The 16,908-nt window shown below is 38.0% G+C and overlaps 1 protein-coding gene across 2 annotated transcripts in view; it reads right to left on the bottom strand.

The window, feature by feature from the left end:
- Tmc1 (transmembrane channel like 1) overlaps nucleotides 1-16,908 on the bottom strand; it is a 157,293-nt gene that overhangs the window by 131,387 nt on the left and 8,998 nt on the right. For both annotated transcript variants that reach the window (XM_078047494.1, XM_078047493.1), the window contains exon 2: nucleotides 16,579-16,742. In XM_078047494.1, the coding sequence (XP_077903620.1) occupies nucleotides 16,579-16,594 (16 nt within the window). In that variant the 5' untranslated portion in view covers nucleotides 16,595-16,742. The remainder of the gene's footprint in view (nucleotides 1-16,578; nucleotides 16,743-16,908) is intronic.

Genomic DNA, 16,908 nt, shown 5'->3' on the forward strand with positions numbered 1-16,908 from the left:
TATACTGATCTACAAGTGCTAATCAAATGCCTTAATACATGCACACAAATATTTGGCATTTTTGATCTATAATTCTAGGTAAGGAAGACACATCTACTTTGAGTTTTACCTTAATACCATGGACTTAACAAGTAGGAAAAATTCATAATATTTAGTCTGAGATGATACTATTTGGTATTTCACCAAAAGACAAAGAACAGAAATAAAATATTGTTCCAAATTGTCTCCTGGTACTTTTAGCTCCTTTGACACTCATGCTGGTGTCTGATGCCAACAAACGTTGAAAGTAGAGGCAGTCACATTCAAACTTTTGCCATTTGAGCCAATGGTGAACTTCATCATTTACATTTTTTTTGTTGTTTTTGCTATTAGCAATTGAAGGAGCAATTGTAGCACAGGCTTAGGCTAAACAGTTAACAAGGGACTAGCAGCCACTAAGTCTTTCAGTGCTACAGAAATTGTAAAATCAGTTCCATACAAAGGAGTAGGTAGGAGTCAGTGCAGTCTGGACTGAGAGATTTGCATGGTCTCCCTCACCCAACCTCAGAATTCCTTTTGTTGGCAGTATTCTAAGACCCAGAGGACAGATCGTCATGACTGTGTAGCAATGGAAAAAGAAGAGGTACTTGACATCCTAAAAGTGGGACTTGTCCTTGCTGATATATTCTGTACGTTGATTATTGGTGATTTTTTTGTTTGGGTTTTTTTTTTTTTTTTTTAGTTGATGGTAATCAATTTTATCCTGATTAAAGGCCAGAAGGTTGAGACTATAAATTGTGACTGTCCCATCCTGCAGGGAAGGACAATGGTATAAGATCTAAATCTAGTCTTCTAAGAGCCTGGTAGAAAAGAGGAGAGAAAGCTGATGTTGATGAAGAGAGAACCCTCTAAAGAGCAAATAATGCAAGTTCTCATTACTTTTTAATTTCCCATTTTTGTTTACATGGGACGGTGTGTGTCATCCTCAAAGGAAAAGGCTGAGTAAAACACTATGTTCCTGAATGCCTCTTTCTGTTCCCAAAATCTAGCCACGTTAAGGGAATAATGAAAGCCCCCGTTGGGCCAGAATATCCAAATACATATTATCCTGAAGGACACTAGTTTTCTCTTATGTATGTTGGGAATTAGGACAAGTTCCCGTTATCTGTAGAAAGCTGCTTCCTTGAACATCTGACAGGATGGTTCTCCTTGGGATGATGACCACACAAGGACCAAAGCAAATTCAAAAAATTTATAAAACTCTTCTCTCGGCAGTAGCCAGTGCAGATCAGAGGACCATGGAGAGTGACATGCTCATCCAGGAGGCCACCTCAGGAAAAACCATGTGAGGGATAGGTGGAATTGCTTTCCTGTGAGACCAGAGGCACTTCAAGGAGAAGAGATTCACCTGTTCAGCCCATCACCACTGGACCTTCCAGCATGGCGCCAGAGGCACTATGTGAGGCAGAGGTACATCTGTCTAGCTTTTCCATAAGCATTTTCAAAAACCCTTCAATCTCATATCCCATATCCAGGTGTCTTTCTTGGCTTCTCAGCAACCTGCCTCACTGTCCTAGGACAACTGGGCTGCGAACAATATAGAGAGAATCACTTTGGTTATTTGGACAAGTCAGATCACAATTGCAGCAAGTAAGAACACAGTACACTGTCATGGTTTAGATGTGAGGTGTTCCCCAAAAGCTCACCTGTGAGACAATGCAAGAAGGTTTGGAGAAGAAGTGATTGGATTGTGAGAGTCTTAACCCAATCCATGATTTAATCTCCTGATAAGGATTAATGGAGTGGTAACTGAAGTGGTAGGGTGTGACTGGTGGAGGTGGGTACTGGGGGGGGGCATGCCTTTGAGGTATATGTTTGGTATCTGGCCAATGAGGTCTCTCTCTGGGCTTCCTTATCATCATGAGAGCAGCTTTCTTCTGCCAGGATGTTCTGCCTCAACTAGAGCCCTAAGGAAAGGAGCCAGCCTCCTATGGACTGAGACCTCTGAAACCGTGAACCCTTAAATAAACTTTCCCTCTTCTGCAATTGTTCTGGTTGGGTCCTTTAGTCACAGCAGTGAAAAAGCTGACTAAAACATACAGTAAGTCCAGTTTCCTAATTCAATACATAATATTTCTCAGATGATTGATGATAGGACTAACTAGAATTCTCATGGTAGCCTCAGAAACTACTCAGATTCCTAAGTGCATTCAGGTGTTCACAAGAAACTAATTCATGGCTCATAGAACTTCACCTCTGGCTTTTCAAACTCATCTTACCACTCAAACATCAAAATACCACCCTGTCTCCTGAGTCATGGAATCTCACTGTGAATGTATTTGTGTATAGTTGTGTGCATGTAGGGGAGAAGACAGAGACAGAAGGAGAGAGAATTTTTGAAAGAGTAAAAAATTTCAGAATCCTGGCTCTCTTTTCACAACTTTTTTATTATCTCAAGTATCTCTTAACAGTAAGTTAGTTCCAAAGAACAAATTGTGTCAATTGTCTGTGCTTGGTAAAGCTGTTTGCTTGCCCTGAAGCAAAATCATCAATAGCTTGATGGATATGAGATTAGCTTATTTTTTATTCATCAGCTCAGCCTGGCAGCACTGAGAGTATATTTTAATGGGTTTCATGGACAAAGGCCCTGAGTTTTCCTCTTCATTCTGTGATGCTGAATCTTGCAAATGTCTCCAAACCTCTTTCTTGTCTCCTAAATCCTGGAGGATTCCCAGTAGGGAGAAGCCAGGCAATGCTTCTCAAAATCTAATGTACATCGCTCTCCTTGGAGAGCTTATGAAAACACAGACTCCTAGGCCTCCCAGGAAAGTCTAGTCTCAGTAAGTCTAGGGAGAACCCAATAGTTGACTTTTTTTAAAAAACTACCAGGGGATGCTTATGCTGCTACTGGTTCTCTGGGAACCACTGCTTTGGCACATCCTGATGGACAGGGGAAAGTTAATAAGCACCTGCCACCTTCTTTTAGGGTACATAATTCTCATGACCTAGAAATTATATTTCTTTGTCTATCATTATGTCAATCTTACATCATCTTGATTACTGTACTTTTATAATTAACCTTGAGGGCAAGTATATGCCTTCTAACTTGGTTCTTTTTTTTCAAAGACTGTTTGCCTCTTGTAAGTTCTTTGCATTTTCATATGAATTTTAGGATCCATTTGTCAACTCTTGCAGACATTTTAAAAAGCTACCTAGGACTTTAATCAGAATTGTGCTGAATATACAGATCAGCTTGGGGAGAACTGATATCTTAATAATTCTGTATCTTTCGATTCACAAATTGTATTAATGCTGGTCACAGAGAAAGTTGGGAAGTACTTCCTCCTTGATTTACTAGAAATGTTTATGTACAATTAGAATTACTTCTTCCTAAAGTGCTTGGTAGAATTCTCTAAGGCATCAATCAGACCTTGAAATATTTTTTATGGGAGAGTTTTTAACCATAAATTCAATTTTAAAAATAGATACAAGGCTATTAGGGTTGTCAATTTCTTATTGAGTGAGTTTTGTTAAGTTATGTCTTACCAGTAATTTGTTCTGTTTATCTAAGTTGCTAAATTTATTGGCAAGAGTTTTTCACAATATTACCTTATTGTGCTGGGTGTGGTGGCACACACCTGTAATCCCAGTGGCTCCGAAGCCTGAGGCAGGAGAATCCTGATTTCCAAGCCAGCCTAAGCAAAATCCAGGTGCTAAGCAACTCAGTGAGGCTCTGTCTCTAAATGAAATACAAAATAGGGTTGGGATGTGGCTCAGTGGTCGAGTGCCCCTGAGTTCAATCCCCAGTACAAAAAAAAAAATCTTATTGTTTTCTTATCTGTAGAGTTTTTGATCTCACTTCTTTCATTCTTGTTTTCTGTGATTAGGTGAATAAATATTTCATTAAAATTAAATTAACAATTAAAATTTTTACCTTTTGATAAATTCCAAAATCTAGCCAGTGGTTTTCTTTTATTGATCTTAGCAAGTTTTTGCGACCTTAATTTTCTCTTTGTGTTTCTGTTTTCTGTGTCATTTACTTCACCTCTGGTCTTTGTTACTGAGATCACAGACTTTTCTGATATAGGTATAGAATACTACAGGTTTTCTTTTTCTTTCTTTCTTTTTTTTTTTTTTTTCGATACCAGGGATGGAACTCAGGGGCACTCGCCTACCTGGCCACATCCCCAGCCCTTTTTCATATTTTATTTAGAGACAGGGTCTCACTGAGTTGCATAGTGCTTCACCATTGCTGAGGCTGGTTTTGAACTCTCAATCCTCCAGCCTCAGTCTCTGAGTTGCTAGGATTACAGGTGTGTTCCACTGCGCCCAGCTTAGGTTTTCTTCTAAATACTGCTTTCACTATATCTTTAAAAATGTAAAGTATTTTTGTGTTTGTTTATTTTAATTCAGTTCAAAGCACATTCAGATGTCTCTCTTGAATTCTTATTTGACATGTGGGTCATTTACAAGTGTGATATTTACTTTCCAAATATTCGGGGATTTTTCCAGTAATTTTCATATTAATTATTGATTTCCAATTTAATTTCTTCAGTCAAAAAAATATATATATATTTAATATTTTTTAGCTGTAGATGAACACAATATCTTTATTTTATTTATTTTTTATGTGGTGCTGAGGATCAAACCCAGTGCCTCACACATATGAGGCAAGCGCTCTACCACTGAGCTACAACCCCAACCCCAAAATATATTTTTTTATTATTTGAGTCTTTTAATATTTATTTTTGGCCTAGGATAGTTTTTCTTTTTAAAGTTTCTGTATGCACTTGAAGAAAATGGGTATCCTGCTTTTCTTAAGTGAAGTGTTATATAAAGGTCAATTAGCTCAAAGTTGTTAAAAGTTTTGTGGAGTTATTCAGTATGCTTACTGATTCTTTTACTTTAATTGGTCTATCAGTTATTGAGAAAAGGGCATTGAAATCAAACTATAATAGTTTGGTTATTTATTATTTATCTGTTTACTTATTTTTGTTTCAAACATTTACTTAGGATACCTTGGTCCTATAATTATCGAATTTTAAAATTTTTTTGCAGGCCATTCCTGCTCCTAGATTCGGCAAAGGCCCTTTTAGCAGTAGCTGCTGATAGCATCTAGTGCCTTCATTTACATATAGATATAGACCAGAAGAAATTTAGTGGGAAATAAAAAGCTAAGCAGATTTTTTTAAAATGAAACATATTAATTACAGCCCTGTGAGATTGACCCACAGATCTGGGAGCTAAGGTGGCTTCATGGTGCCAGACATCATGTTCGGGCCTCCTGACCAGAGGCTGAGTCACCAGTTGCCAGACTTGTCAAGGTTTATTTCAGGTACAGGTGCTTCCCCACCATGCCACCCAGGCCATCTGAATGCAGTGCTAAAGCACCCTGGATGTGACATTCTGTGTGTGAAATATCTTCGCACCACTTTCTACAGCAGCCTACCTAATAAGTATTGTATCTTAAAATAGACTTTCTTCCTTGAATTCTGCCTTTTAATCCACATAACTTAATGATGAAATAGCACCAGAGGTCAACCTCCTTTTCTAAAACCCCCATAAGCAGGAGTAGGAACCTAAAAAAGAAATGCCTCTACTTAGGACCCTTTGAACAAGTCTCAGGAGGTAGCTTACAAAATTCAGGTTCACGCCACTCGTTATTCATACTGTTCATCTTCCACTCAATAAATGTTTACCAAATCTAACTGTTCTTTTGGCAAACAGGAATATGTGGTTTAAAAGGTTAACTCTGTCCCTGCTGTCCCAGATTCTCCAGTGTAATTGGCAGTCCAGTAATTCATCCTGTCATTTCTGGAGGAGTCTTGATGGTTAAGGTATATTGTTGCAGAATTTTTTACTGTTCTTTCCTTAAAAATGGCAACACATTTCTCCTTACACAGTGTATGAACCGAGCACCTTTGTTTTCATATCATTTTAAACAAAACCAAAACATTTGAGGGTATTAAACATCAAAGAATCAAAGATGAAATCTGGCACACACTCAAAGGCTTCCTAAAGAAACAAAATGGCTTTCAGGGCAGAGCAAGTAGCCAAATCCATGGTCCTGGTACCCCTGAAGGAAAACAAGAGGAATCAAAACAGAGCTTGCAATCAGGAAAAGCAACATGGAAAATGGAAGCCAAAAAGGAAGCAATGCCAATTCTTACTAAATATTCCAGGAAAGAGATTCAAGTTCTGGAGAGCACAAGCATTCCAGTGTGGATTTTATTTTGTTAGGGATTTTTAGAATTTCTTCTGACAAAACCCAAATGTTCCATCAAATCTGGCTGAAACACCCAAAGCTATTTACCTGTGTTGTCTCTGATGGGCTGGGGGAGGGGTGCTCTCCAAGCCACATTTGCATCCTGAACATGTGTCCCCTGTATGTAGATTTTCTCTAGAGCAATAGTCCACTGGCCAGCAGATTCAAACCATCAGTGAGATTAGCAACTAGAAAACTGAACACAGCAAGCTTCCCTCAACTTTGGGCTTTGTCAGGGTCACAATCTAACAGAATAATGATTTAATTTCATGAATGTGTAAAATAATTCAAATGAAGGATCTCACAGAGTGGAAAAAAACATAATCTGATCAAGTGTTTCAGTATTTGAGGAAAAAAATGGTTAATATTCATGTAAGGAATGCAAATAACATCTCTACACTAAAGCACTTGGAAAGAATGATATGTAAATGAAGAGTACTTAAGACCCCAGAAAGTAGAAACAGGAAGAAGTCATGCTGTACTGAGGAAATTCAGGAAAGCATTAAGAGGAGGTGGTAACCAATTGAGGCTTGAAAGATGGGCCTTGCAGTTAAGACCGAGGAGTGCTGGCAGCTGGAAGTTTTTTCTTTAGCCATTATTGCCAAAATTCCTATCTTCATCCCAGTGCCGGTGAAGACAAAGATAAAACCAATCTACAGCTTCTGCAATAGCCATCACTGAACTGCTTGCAGAACTTGCCTGGACTATGTATCACCTGTATGCATTGTGAACTATCACTTGGTGCTGATAATGCCAAGGTCGCGGGTTCATTCCCTGTACGGGCCACCAAATGCCGCAGTCTGGCTGGGCACAATTCAGGAGCCACTTGTCAAAAGAAACTAACTTTATTTTTAGAACCACACACACCAAACAAAACAGCTCCTCAAGAAAAACCCTCAGAACCCAACTGCCACCACCGGCTTCCCACAAGCCTCTCTCACAAACACAAGCCTCTCTCCACCTCCCACAATCCTCCTGCTCTTGAGACCGATTGGCTGAGTCACGTGGGCGGAGCCAAAAAAGTCCCTCAATTAGCAGCTCTGTGGTCTGAAAGGGCAGGGAAACAGCCCAATGATCATCACCGCAGAGGAGCCAATCAGCTAGATGTTCCTGGGGCCACTGTGAGCCAATCATCAGCCGGCAGCTGGAAGTTTGCTGGCAGCTGGAAGTTTGCTGGGGCCCCTTCGGCTGTAGCTCTCAACAGAGGAGGGCTAAGGTATTATTTCAATCAAATCAAATTTATAGCATGCAAAATGTATTAGACTAATAGGGAATGGAGAGTACATCAAGCAAATTAGATAATTAAACTTAAAAAGTAAGACCAAGTTCAAATGGCAGCATGATGACACATCAGTGATGTTTAGACTTCTCAAACTGGTGTGTCATCATGTCTGCCACAGGCACTTAGTCTTACTTTAAGACTAAGATGGATGCTTAGCAACACAAAACCATCTCACCTTAATGATGATGGAAGAGACACAAAGGAATAATACTCTTGGAATTAGCCAAGGTCTAAGAAAAATATAAGGCATGGCTGAAAACTCAAAAATACATCTTAAGTAATGATTTACCCTCCAGTGTAAAGTTAATGTGTTGACATTTTTTCATCCAGACACTTGGATGAAATAAGCTAAAATGAAAAGCAGAGGACAGAGAATTCAAGAGCACTGGATCCTGGATCACAATGGTATTATTACCACAATACAGGGAAGACACAGGAGGACACACTTCTTAGCTACTTGATAATTTTGACTAAGACTTTCAAACATCTCCAACAGGGTCCAAAGATGTTTTTTGCAAAAGAATCTCATTTGTTCATATTTCCACCAAAGTATTAAAAAAGTAGAAATCTATTTTTCTAAGAATTCAGTGGGAGGTTAATATTATCATTATGTTGATGAACCCAACCTAATTTTATCCTAAGATTGGGAGTCATCTTGTCACAAAGTTATGAAAAGTTCATTTCTTTTTTACTAAGATTTCTATTTGGCCTGCCCATACTGCGAGGGGTAATCTTGTTTGGAATTCCTGCTGGTGCTCTAAACTCACCCATGCCTAGTTCTCCTTGACCAGATAACAACCCTCCCTAGGACCTTAGCAGCCCCTCATAAATTCTGATGTTGGAATCTCAATTTACTCCCTACCTTGAAATGTTAAGCCATGTAGTCATTAATTTGCTATCTGCCTTTGTATTATGCTTGCCAGAACCCTGTTAGATAGCTGTAAGTTCCCACGACACCCCCCTTTGTAACTTTTTGTGCTATAAAACCTTTTTTCTAGAGAGCTGGGGTGTTGTCCTCAGGCCCTACATTTGGGGTGAGGCAGGTACTAACCAACTCTCTCTTATGTACACAATATAAGTTTGCTTTAATTTGACATAAAATTGGAGTTGGTGGTCTTTTCTTTGCATTGTGGTTCAACAATGTGTCTGTTGAATAAGAAAAATTCTGAAATTCTCTGAAAAACTGTCTATATGAGGAGTTGGAACAGAACTAGAAAAACAAGAAAACTTTTTCTCTGAGTCTAAAATAAAGATTATTTTTTCAAAAGTTGACAGAATTGGGGGTAGAAACGGTTTTGTATCGTATTGCATCTCAAAAAGCAGATGTTTAAAATTGGAGAACTGACCTAAATATAATTCAGTAAGCTCAAGGAAAAGGAAAAATATCTGAGGTAGAAAATTGTGTTTCACAAAATCACTGTATGTAAAGCCTGGACTTGCACATGATATTGATCATGAAATTAAAAAAAAAAAAAGCACTATTGCTGAGAAGACTTATTAGTACTTTATTACTCAGGAAGTGCCATGGCTTTGCATAATGAGGGTACATATTCAGTTCAGACTTTAAGCAGAAGAGAACAGTAATATCAAGGGAGTGTGAAGGATTCTCAATCTATGGCGCATGGACCACCCTTCCTTTCAAGGAAAAAGGACAGACATGAGGAATGAGAAAGATCATGACTTTCCAGGAGTAGAAAATGACTGATAGCACTATGCAGTTATTCTCAAGGTCAGAAAGCAATGACTATATACTCTCAGCCACCAGCAATTAAGGATCAGAAATCACAAATAGAAATCCTCACATCAGAACTTAAGCAGAATAGACTGCAGATACCAATGTATGAACTACCCATAGGAAGTATCTTAACTATCTTACTTAAAGCTTCTAATTATTTTCTTGAAGAGAAAAAAAAATGGGTATTTCATCAAAACCTACTTTGTAACCTACTAACTATAAGTATAGTTCACTTTATTAAGTGGAGGTCATTTGTTTAAAGGGTGAATGAACACACCTGTAATCACTTTTCTAACCCTAGATAACACCTCATATAGATTCTGTAGCTTTCTGATAATTGTCAGGTATCAGAACCACTTTATTTTGATAATTCAGATTCACTTGCAGGTAGTAGGATATTAGTCCAGTCTGCATTAAAAAGACAATCTCAGAGCCCGCCCTTCCTCCTCAAGAACTGAGGCTTGGAGACCTAAGTGGGGAAGGTAATGTAAGACTCCTCCTGACCATTTCTTCTGACTCCTCTTTCCCCACTCACCATGTAGCTTCTAGTTCCTACATGACCTAGACTAGCTGAATGAGATTACTAAGAGCAGAAGGGCAAAAAGTTAAGCATCCTCACTCCCCCTGGGTGGCCCCCTTGAGCTTGTTGTGACTGTTGCCTGGGAAAACTTGTGAGTTCTTCAAAACCATTCCATTTAGCCCTCAAGGAACCTTCACACTATGGTCACTTGACTTAGTTAATGCATCCTCTTGAGGGCCTTTTCACACTCCTGGGGTGCCACCTCAAAGTTCACGCCCCCCCCCTTGCAGGCTGCCTCCATAGCTGCACAAACCTTGCCCTAGCAAGCAACTTTTTTCAGAGAACAATCAGCAAAGTTACTCAATCCTGCTTCTTTCCACTGCATGTTCTTGGCTCAGGAAGAATATGTGAATCCTTGCCTTAAATATGCTAGAACTCTAAGCTGTTTTCAATAATTCTACTTCATGAAAATGTATTCCTATTTACAGGTAACACATTAATAACAGATTTAGCAGAAAATCATCTAGGAAAGAAAATGAAAAGTTAATTTAAAAAAAAAAGGAAGGAAGGAAGAAGAGTTAAGGACAGAACCTAAGAATTGTTTTCTGTATATCAGATCTTACACAGTAAAAATAGGCATTATCTCTATTCTACAGGCAAGATAGACTAAAAGCATTGAAATATTTAGTGATTCTGAACAACTATCATTTTATTTTTCTAATTTCCTGTGTTTTAAATTTCCCATTTTCTGTGAATGGAACCCTGACATATTTATCCACCTAGCTGAGAAAATAAAAGTTTAAGGCACATTTAGCCTCATCCTTACCCATCACATCTCCTATATAGAGCCAGAAAGAATGAAGCAGATTAACAGAAGGTAGAGGCAAAGAAAATTCCCTGGGTTTGCTACAGTGCTTTCTGGTTCTACCTGATCCTGAGGCTAAACTTCATTTTTGCCTTTGAGTTTCATGAGTCATTTTCTGCTACCTGTAGCTTAAGCTAGTTTAGCTGGAATATATTGTTTTCAACTGAATTGCCCTTTACTAATACAATGACTCAAGGTATAAAGCTTAAAAGAAGTGAAAAAAGGATTCAAACCTGGTACTGCTTGATCTCAACATTTGTTCTACTACCTACATTGCAAGAAAACCAGGCACAGGTCTGGGATGCATGCACAGAACTCCAGCAGTCAGGATTGGGAAGTCATCACCCAGCATAATCAAAACTGATATGATTTCTGAATGTTTCTGCTACAGCAAAGGGTTGATAGAGATAACCTGAAGAATGTTCATTAGAGTTTCAGAGAAAAAGATTAAAAGATTTGGAAATGAGAAAAAGTGCATCCCCAGCTCTATCTTATTTATTTTATTTAGATTCAGGGTCTCTGTGAGTTGCTTAACCCCTCACTTTTTGCTGAGGTTGGCTTTGAACTTGCCATCCTCCTGACTCTGCTTCCCAAGCCGCTGGGATTACAGGCGTGGGCCACCGCACCCTGCAATCTTGTATTTTTAAAACTTTTTATGTGTATTTGTCTGATCTATCAAATAGATTAAGAGCTTCTTGAACTCAAGAAGAATCTATTGTACGTTTTGTTATATTTAACAACCAATAGCTATATTGGTCATTGTTTTAAGTGAGTTAAAATTAAAGGTATACAGTTTGTTCAAACACAAGGAGATAAGAGAATACTTATAGGTATGACCCTTGTGTATACCATACCACAATCAGAAGAGGAGGAAGAATTCTTACATGCTAAAATGAAATATTTAGGTTAATATTAAGGATAAATTTCCAAATTGAAACAACTGTTAAACAGAAGAATGCATTAATAGGAGAAAAATAAACTTAAGAGATCAAACTTCTTCAAACAGACATATTTTACTACTTATATCAATTTTGGTTTAGATCATGTTAATGTTGTCTCAATTAATAAACAGGTATAGACTTTAGGACCCTAAGTCTAAGACCTACAAGGACATTAGATAAGAGTGGAATTTCATCCTTCTTTTCCCATGATAACAGATGATATGGGTATACCTAATATTTATGGATATTGACACATTGAACTCGGATACTGAAAAACTATACCCTTGACAAAAATCAGGATTGTAATAATTATCTTAAACTAGAAAAATATGATTTAAAAATATAAAAGCATGTTTACCTCTTTATATCACCCAAAAGTCATAGCTAGAGGGAATCCTCAAATAATTAAGTAAAAGCATATTATAAAAACAGTACCAGAATTTTGCTTCCAGCCACAATGGTGTAACTAGGAAGGGTTACCTTCTTATATTAAGCAACTAGAAACCCAATGAAACATCTCTCTTAGATACTACTCAATAAGCAGCCCCAAACAATGATCTCTCAAAATACAAATGGGACTGAGATCAGCCCAGACAGATTGAGGAGAGTTTCTGGGCTACAGCACACAGAGGGGAATCTCAACAGAGGCTCATGGTATCATCGAGTTGAGGCGACAGTTCTAATTTCAGGTAGTCCAACACAATTAGAATTTGCAGGGTAAAATATCAGAAAGAAGCTGCACACAGAAAGATCTGGAAGTGACTAAATCCTTTCAAACTTTGGCTGAGCACTGCTCTTGGCATATATGTGTAGTAACCACCAAGACAAGGAAAAGACCCATAGAGGGACTGGGAAAAATCACTTCTAGAGCTCATAAGATGTGGGAATAGCCAGGCACAGTGGCACAAATCCTATAATCCCAGTGGCTTGGAGGCTGAGGCAGAAAGATCCCAAGTTCAAAACTAGCCTAACCAATTTAGTGAGGCCCTAAGCAACTTAGTGAGACCCTATCTCAAAATAAAATAAAATAAAAGGCTGGAGAAGTGGTCCAGTGGTTAAGTGCCCCTGGGTTCAATCTCTGATACCAAAAAAGAAACACAAATGGGGAAATAGTTTAGAATATCCACTAGTCAGAACGCAGAGATTTCCTAGTTCATAGACATTGTTTAGAGTCCTCAGAGGGTTATTGCCCAGACCAAAATAGCCCTGCTGTGAACGCACCCTAATTATGCTTCAAAGCAAATCTCAAAAGTATCCCACTCATTCCAAGAAAAAAATAAAACACAACAACATTTTAGGAAAAACAGAAAATCTCAGAACAAAGTTCAACATTTCAACATTGAATAAAAATTATCATGTAAGCAAAGAAATAGAAAAAAAATAAAAAACAATGCCTTCCAACCAGGAGAGCAATCAAGTCAATCAATGAAAGCATCCAGATGACACAGGTGATAGAATCAGCAGATGACCAATGGTACAGAATAGAAGACACAGAGACAAGCCCACATAAATACAGTTATCTCATGCTAGACAAAGGAGCCATGAACATACATTGGAGAAAAGATAACCTCTTCAACAAATGGTGCTGTGAAAACTGGAAATCCATATGCAGCAAAATGAAATTAAAACTTTATCTCTCACCCTGCCCAAAACTCAACTCAAAGTGGATCAAGGACTTAGGTATTAGACTAGAGACCCCACGCCTAATAAAAGAAAAATAGGCTCAAATCTCCACCATGTTGTCTTAGGAACTGACTTCCTTAACAAGTCCCTCAAAAGGCAAGAAGTAAAATCAATAATCAATAAATGGGATGGGATCAAACTAAAAAGCTTCTTCACAGCAAAGAAAATAATCAAGAATATGAAAGAGAGAGCCTACAGAAAGGGAGAGAAATCTTTGCCACCTGCACACCTCAGATATAGCATTAATCTCCAGGATATATAAAGAACCAAAAAACCTGTAATACCAAAAAAGAAAATCCAAATAACCCAATCAATAAATCGGCAAAGGAACTGAACAGACACTTCACAGAAGAAATATGATTGGTCAACAAATATATGAAAAAATGTTCAACATCTCTGTAGCAATTAGAGAAATGCAAATTTCATCTCACTCCAGTCAGAATGGCAATGATCAAGAATACAACTAATAAATGTTAGCAAGGATGTGGGGCAAAAGGTATACTGATACCTTGCTGATGGGACTGCAAATTGGTGCAACCACTATGGAAAGCAGTATGGAGATTCCTCAGAAAAATTGGAATGGAACTACCATATGACCCATTTATCCCACTCTTTAGCATATAATCAAAGGACTTAAAATCAACATACTATACTGATGTAGTCATATCAATGTTTATAGCAGGGCAATTTACACTGGCTACACTCTGGAACCAACCTAGGTACCTTTCAACAGATGAATGGATAAAGAAAATGTGGTACAATATACAGTGGAATATTACTCAGCCATAAAAAAGAATGGCTTTATAATTTTTGCTGTTTAATGGATGGAACTGGAGACTATCGTGCCAAGTGAAATAAGGCAATCTCAAAAAACCAAAGACCAAATATTCTCTCTGATATGCAGATGCTAACACACAATAAGGGAGGGAGAAGGGAAAAGTAAAAGTTTAGTGGATTAGACAAAGGGGAATAAAGAGAAGATAGGGGGAATGGGGATCAGGAAAGACAATAGAATGAATTGAACATTATTTTCCTATGTTCATATATGGATATACCACCAGTGAAATTCCACATCATGTATAACCACAAGAATAGGATTCTAAGTTATACTCCATATATGTACAATATGTCAAGATGCACTCTACTGTCATGTAATCTAAACAGAACAAATTTAAAAACTACATTCATTTACAGATCGATTTTTATCCATTTTTGTTCATTTTATCTTATTTCTAACTGAAAATAATAATTATAAATACTAGATATTAAGGGGTACAATGTGATGTTTTGATTTATATTTACATTATGTCTCTTTTATTAAATCAAACCGAAAACATCTGGAAGATACCTAAATACCATTCTTTTGATGGTGAGATTCTGTGGGTTTTGTTTCATCGTTTAATATATTTTTCTAAAATTCATTTATTTTGGAGCTATAAATATTACATTCATAATCAAAATAAAGCTACTAAGTGTTGAGACCTATAACTGAAAAAGCAATATGATTAATGACAAAAAGTAGACAGCATTAATAATCATTAATAATAATCAATTCTAGCCAGGTGCAGTGACAGACACCTGTAATTCCAGCGGCTCAAGAGGCTGGGGCAGAAAGATCGAAAGTTCAAAGTCAGCCTCAGCAACTTAGAGAGACCCTAAGCAACTTAGCCCTGTCTCAAAACATAAAGGAGGCTGGGGATGGATCTCAGGAGTTGTTGAGTGCCCCTGGGTTCAATTGCTGGTATAAAATAATAATAATAATAATAATAATCAGTTCTAACATTACTTGTTTAATGAGATGATTGGCCTTTAAGACAGCCCTTCAAAGTTGTATTTTATGTTTCAGTAAGAATTGTAGGAGCTCTAAAAAAGAAGAAGGAGGAGGAGGAAGAGGAAGAGGAAGAAGAGAAAAAAAAAAAAACAACTCACTGCAAATGCCAAGACCTAGCCTGAGAAGCTTGGGGGCTTGAGGACCCTTAATTGGGGAACACATTAAACCTGTTACCCCGGCTGGGGATGTGGCTCAAGCAGTAGCGCACTCGCCTGGCTTGGATCCTCAGCACCACATACAAACAAAGATGTTGTGTCGGCTGAAAACTAAAAAATAAATATTAAAAAAATTCTCTCTCTCTCTCTCTCTCTCTCTCTCTCTCTCTCTCTCTCTCTCTCTCTCTCTCTCTCTTTCTCTCTTTAAAAAAAAAAAATGTTACCCAAGATGTAAATCATGTCCTTATTAATGGAAAACCAATTCCAAACTGCTGAAATCTAATATGCAACTCTGGACTATTTCAGTAGTTTCTTGGGGCAAGTGAATAGACCCTCTCAAGAAGTGTGTATTTTCTATTTTTGTTTTCTAAAAGCAAAGCCCCCCTTCAATACAAATGCTCCCAGGATCCCCTGATGTTGGAGGTTAACAAAATAGCTGAGCATACTAAACAGGATACTTCTTAGATGCCCAAGATACTGCCCTGAGGCTAGATGGCTTTAATAGATTATCTCTAAATGAGGTCTCCGTCTCCACTTTCCAGTCTAAGATTAAATGAGTCAGCTAAAGGAATGACTAATGGCAAGACTACCTGGATTACATGAGATATTCTGAAAGCAAATATGTTATGTCCAGGTTTTTCCTATTTGAAAATTCTACCAGTTTATCTTTGAGGACTGAAACATTGCTAAAAACGAATCCAAAGGTAAGCCACATAAACATCACAGAATGACTGCTGACCATGCCACACATCACCACATGGTCCTGAAAATGCACTCTGTGGTGAGTCACAGCAACCAAAACCATATGGTATGACAGTTCTCATCTCTCCCCACTAATATCCCCAGAGGTGTGATTTCAGGTATCTTTTCTGGGCTTTCCCTGTCTTAATCTGTTTCCTCCCTTCCTCAACTTTAATTAACTCAGAACCGTTTTTGAGTTAATGCATAAACTGAATGCACAAACTGAAACAGAACAAGTCCCCTTCAAGAGGCTGTCCCATGCACCATTCTGATGATAGGTCACAGTTCTGAACAGAAGCTGAAGTTCGAGTTGCCGTGCTGGAATCTCAGTGGATTTTGCTTTCCCCACTGTCTTCTTGCACAAAAGGGAACTTTGAGCTATTACCAGTTGGTAAAATCATACATCCATAAAGAAAAGAAATTGAAGAATACTAAACCCTTTGCAATTTCTCAAGAAACAAAGGAATCTATCTACAAAAAAAAAAAAAGTCTCACAAAAATCAGGAAACAAACTTTATAAACAAACTTATTCCTCTTAGGAAGGAATACTATTCCACAAACAGGTATCTATTTTGACATACCTTTTTTGGGTGGCATCCTGGAGGTGTTCAGTCAGGACGTCTGGGTGGGTGGCCTGCCGGCTGGCTCAGCTAAGTATATAACAGGTTGAAGGAACAGAGGTTTCAGGTTTGATCCACACACTTCTGCCTGCCACTGAAAGTCTCCCCTGGTGCCATTTCACAGTCTGAAACATAAGAAGGTACTAATTTCCTCACCATTAAATTTTCATGAATGTTTAGTTTACCATTTAAGGATGGAGTACTCAGGTCAAAAGGGTCGCATTTGGGGCTAAGGGTTGAAACAAAACTACATAGATCACCTCAGTCTCATTCAGCCCAAATCTGGCTCCA

Source organism: Ictidomys tridecemlineatus, chromosome 4, assembly GCF_052094955.1.
Source record: "Ictidomys tridecemlineatus isolate mIctTri1 chromosome 4, mIctTri1.hap1, whole genome shotgun sequence".
NCBI classification, from domain to species: domain Eukaryota; kingdom Metazoa; phylum Chordata; class Mammalia; order Rodentia; family Sciuridae; genus Ictidomys; species Ictidomys tridecemlineatus.